Here is a 4,803-nt window from a genome sequence, read left to right on the forward strand (position 1 = left end):
CAGGTGATCTAACCTGTTAGCAGGGCGTTTATAGCAAACTGGTTGATGTGCATGTTTCAGTGTGCAGTCACTAAGGCTCAGCATGACAATGACATTTCTTAAGTCCTGAGGATAATTTCCTTTTTCATTGCTCTAGGCAATCGGTGTGTCCCTTAGATCCTTTAGCACATGTGACCACTGACTAAACATTTGTATAACTCTGCTATTCCCTTTATTGGCTGCCTGGCCTCGGAGGCCAGGAATTACATGTAGCTTTGATATTTCAAGCTTTCTTATGCCATTGGGAGAGACGGCCCTTTTCTGTACTCCCATTGCCCAAGCCTACCAAGGCCCCAAATAATGACTTCACAAGGAGTTTATCCAGATGTGGTCTCTGCACACAGTGGGTCTTTTTCGCCCACAATGGTGCACTTTCCAAGTACACAGAACTAATAATTTTTGTATGTTTTGTGTAATACAGATCCAGTAATTTTCAAACCCTTTTGGAGACAATATGCCTTCCCTGTATTTTATCACTTTTATCATTAGTCATTTATTGAACACAAATTTTTAAAAGATTTATTGTAATGATTAAAAAATACTCCCACCATTTCCCCAAAATCCCTCTGGCTGAAACCTCAGGGGCAGGGCTGCTGAGACTACAGGACTGAAAGGTGGGCTGCAGGACCTGTCCCTGGCTCTAGCCTCTGAGGCCCCCAGGCAAAGTGATCACACTGACAGGAGAGGTGGAGGCCCAGGTACCAGACAGAGGCTCAGTGGAGCCATCTCCACTGTAGGAAACCAATTTCTGGGAGGGTGGGCAGCCATAGGTTCTTCCACATACCAATAACAGTTTGATGTGTAAATGTTTGTATTCAGGGATATAAGAAAGAGAGAGAGAGAGAGATGTGGGCCTATAGGAAATGCTGATGAGTTCTAGAACATGTGAAAACATCTCTGCACATGGGCTGCATTGTTACCTTGCTAACAATGAAGAGGTCCTCCCGCTTTACAACCCCCTCTTTTATCTTCTCTTGGATGGCTTCTCCCACCTCATTCTCATTCCCATAGGCAAAGGCACAGTCAAAGTGGCGATAGCCTGCATCGATGGCCACCTTCACGGCTTCTTTGACACTGAGTGGCGAAGACTGCAAGGCAACAGAAAAAATCATCAGGTGTTCTGGTCCCAGTAGCTCCTACACTAGGCTGTACATGGCTCAGCTTCACCGAGGCTCTCTGGGGTCCCACTGACTGGGGTCAGCTTGGAGACAAATGCTGTGGGAAGGTTTTTGAAGGAATAGAAATACGATAAATTGATTTAATGTTTATGACTTGAAAACTGTTCCCAGCTAAAAGTCAATTCCACTTTAATCCAGGCTAACCTTGTAGTACATGCAGTTGGCTGGGATTGACAGGTAAATCCCACTACAAGTGGTGACTACCAGGATGAAAGTAGACTCTGAGGAATCCCAGAAGAATTTCAAACTCCAGGTGGTGATAAGGATGTCAGAAACGATCTTCACGCTATGAACCCATGCTCTACCACACAGCAGATGTACAGGTCTGATGAGATTACTCCATCTCTCTAAATCCTGCCCACATTAGGGCATGGTGATGCAAACCTGTAATGCCAGCACTCAGGAGGCTGAGGCAGGAGGATCACTGCCAGTCTGAGGTTCTCATGGTGTATATAGTGAGTTCAAGTCCAGCCTGGACTACACAGTGACCCTGTCTCAAAAAAAAAAAAAAAAAAAAAAAAAATCCTGCCCACAAAGTGGGAACAGCAAAGCTCTAGCTTCATGACATCCTTGTGTTATCTGTTTGCCACATCACCTGACAACCAATGAGGCCCTGTATATTTATTGTTTCAGACACAATAAAGCTTATAAGGGGGCTGGGGATTTAGCTCAGTGGCACAGTGCCTGCCTGGCAAGCGTAAGATCCTGAGTTCAATTCCCAGTACTCCCCACCAAACAAACAATACACTTGGTTTCCATCCTCAAGAAAGAAGAAAAGAAATGTTACATTTTTGTCTAACTTACCCAAGTCCAACAATGGGGGGGAAAGCACTTAAACATGATTCCTCAAAGATCTAAAACTTCTTTGGTTGTGAAGTACCAAACACTGAAAGGTAAATAAAGCTACACAAGCAGTGGGATAAAAAATTGCTGCCAGCAAACCTGATGTACCCAGGGCCCCTTTCCAAACCACTGTACCCTCCTTTACCTCCACCAATAGCTACACAATCCTTTAAATGGTTTCATTCTCATGACTTGAAAATAGCCCCCTTCATAATCTTACAACTACCTTTGGAATTTTGCAAATTATTTCTAGTAAATGTATCCAGGATGCTGTAGCCTCATCCAGGCTACAAGGACAGCTTGGATGAGATTTACTGATAATTTGAGATTTATTATCACTTGTGCATAAGGTTAAAATTATGATTTGAGGTAATTCTTGCCGTTCAAGCAAAGTCCAAGGCTAAATTAGGCTGGTGTTGATCTGCTCACCCAAACTGATGGAGAATGTATCCTGAGTATCCATAAACCTGCTGACAAAATGAAGGGGGATATTGAACCAGGAGATTAGGATGTGGCAAACTGGCTGGACATGTGGGTGTCACCTGTTAATCAAGGAGATCCAGGAGACATGTGCCCAAGACCTGTTCCTAGAACCAATCTGAAAGTGCTATCTTCAATTTTTATCTCAAGTACTGAAGCAGGTCTTTGATACAGTGACCCAGATCTGACATCAGCCTGAGGCGTAGGAGATACAACAGATGGCCGCCATTAAGCTGGTGGCCTCTGTGACCTCTTTCAGTGGGTCATTCTGCTCTTTGCAGGGTGTCAATCTTTTCCTACTCTGAATTGGCCCCCACTCACTCTACAGGATATATTTCTTTTTCTACTTTTAATACCTTGAATACATCCAAAATTTAACTACCTTTTTTGCTTGTCCTGACCAATTCTTTGTGCAGTATAGAACGAATGTGGAAAGCACCTCTAGCAGGAGAGGGCAGCACTCCAGAACCCAGTAACAATCCCACCCTTCCCCAGCAGAGGAGGTGAGGAAGAGAATACAAAGTTGGAAAGAGAGCCAGAGAGGGAAGAAAACACAGAATAAGACATCAAAGGGACAGGAGAGAAGATAGAACCTGAAGATGGTTCCCAGAAAATAACTTGGGTGATGCTGTCCCGGCGGATCACAACTTCTCTTCACAGGGTGCTGGGGTGTGCCTTTGCGTATTTTTCAGGTTCACATTAACACTGTCAGAGGTGGACTTGAGGTTCTGACTCCCAACCTGGTCCTCTGTGTTTCCAGCTCTTCTCAGACTTAAATAACCACATGAGGATATTGGTTAAGTGCACATTCTGATCCGTAGCATGCAGTGGTTCTGAGGTTCTGCATTTCTAGCAAGCACACAGGCCACATTGTTGCTGCTGGCGCAAGTCCCACTGCACAAGCGGCAAGAGTTGCCAGAGATTTGGGAGCTCTGCATTCTTTCTCAGTCACTCCGCCAGCAGCAAACCCACAGCCAAGAGCTGTAAAATGCTCAGACGCACAAGTTCTCCAGTATCAGCCAGTGTTTTAGAGAAACAGAGTGCTAAAATAGTAACTGCCCTAAAAACAAATCTGTTTTCAACAGCTCCCCAAAACCTGAAACTTGCAGGGAAACTCATCACCACTAAGAAAAGCCAATCTTTGTGATCTGCAGCCTAAATGAGCCCTAAAAAACGAAAGCAGCTGAGGTACTGGCTGTAGGGTCGAACTGCACCTCTCATACTGCCAGGTGTAACTGAATGCAGAAAAAAGAAAGTGCCCTTCCCCTACCACCCTGAAACCCTCTAGAGAAGCAGGGGCTCCAGGATTTGCGTATTTACCTTCCCGGTCCCCAGGCCTACAATGGGCATCTTGGCTTTGGTGCAGAGCTCCACAAAAGTTGCCATAGTTGGTGCAGAAGCCTTCTGAGGGAGCAGATAAAGAGCACAAATCTGTGAGCTGCAGCAGGAGGCTAGCAGGTCCTGTTAATAAAGCTGACTGGGCTGCTGGGGGAGGACCCAGAGCTCAGGGCTGGCACTAGAACAGGAAGTCCATCCTTTCTAGCCTTCTATGGCATTGACTGGCAGAAGTAAATCATTAGAGATAATGACTCCGCACAGATTCTTGCTGTTGTACAAGGTACAAATTCCTCTATGAGGGTCAATTATGAGTTTGACCACAAATATAACTTAATCAAGATTGTCCAAAGGTTAAATTATTTGTGTATAGATATTGCAGTGAAAATCTGCATACTATAGTGAACTTTGTGGGTATCTGACAAGGTGGAGTTTGGTAAATTTCCTAAGGTAAAATGAACAGGATGACATAAATTATTTTGAGATAATAATCCTTGATCACAAGAAACAATCATACAAGTACATCTTCCCAACAATCATCTATCTTTGGAATCAAACCTGCGTTTTCATTTTGTTTTACACAGGATCTCATTACATGGTCTGTGCTTGTCCCAAACACATGCTTAACTAATCTCCCCACAATCTCCCAAGTACTAGGACTGTATTTCCTAGCCTCCTTCTTTCCTTATTTGAAAACATGAGTTTATACCTACAAGCATTTTTAGATTTACAGAAAAACATTTATATAACATTATTAACTGAAGTCCATCATTTTCATTGGGGCTCATGCCTTCCATTGTATATTCTCTTGGTTTTGACAAATGTCCCCTGACAGGTATCCATCACTACTGTATCAAACAGAATAGTGTTATTGCCCTGAAAACTGCCTGTGCTCCACCTGTCCATCATTCCCCTACTTTCCCTGAGC

The 4,803-nt window shown here is 43.9% G+C and overlaps 2 protein-coding genes across 2 annotated transcripts in view; one reads left to right on the forward strand and one right to left on the reverse strand.

The window, feature by feature from the left end:
• The window catches only part of LOC102012215 (aldose reductase-related protein 2-like), a 68,579-nt gene extending 64,569 nt beyond the window's left edge, over window positions 1-4,010 (reverse strand). Inside the window, 3 exon segments of the mRNA XM_013505016.1 lie at window positions 648-673; window positions 933-1,127; window positions 3,861-4,010. Of these exon segments, the coding sequence (XP_013360470.1) occupies window positions 648-673; window positions 933-1,127; window positions 3,861-3,926 (287 nt within the window). The 5' untranslated portion in view covers window positions 3,927-4,010.
• LOC102020457 (aldose reductase-related protein 2-like) overlaps window positions 1-4,803 on the forward strand; it is a gene marked incomplete in the record, with an annotated part of 178,080 nt that overhangs the window by 88,410 nt on the left and 84,867 nt on the right.

This window comes from Chinchilla lanigera, unplaced genomic scaffold, assembly GCF_000276665.1.
Source record: "Chinchilla lanigera isolate Chin_1 unplaced genomic scaffold, ChiLan1.0 scaffold00093, whole genome shotgun sequence".
Taxonomy (NCBI): domain Eukaryota; kingdom Metazoa; phylum Chordata; class Mammalia; order Rodentia; family Chinchillidae; genus Chinchilla; species Chinchilla lanigera.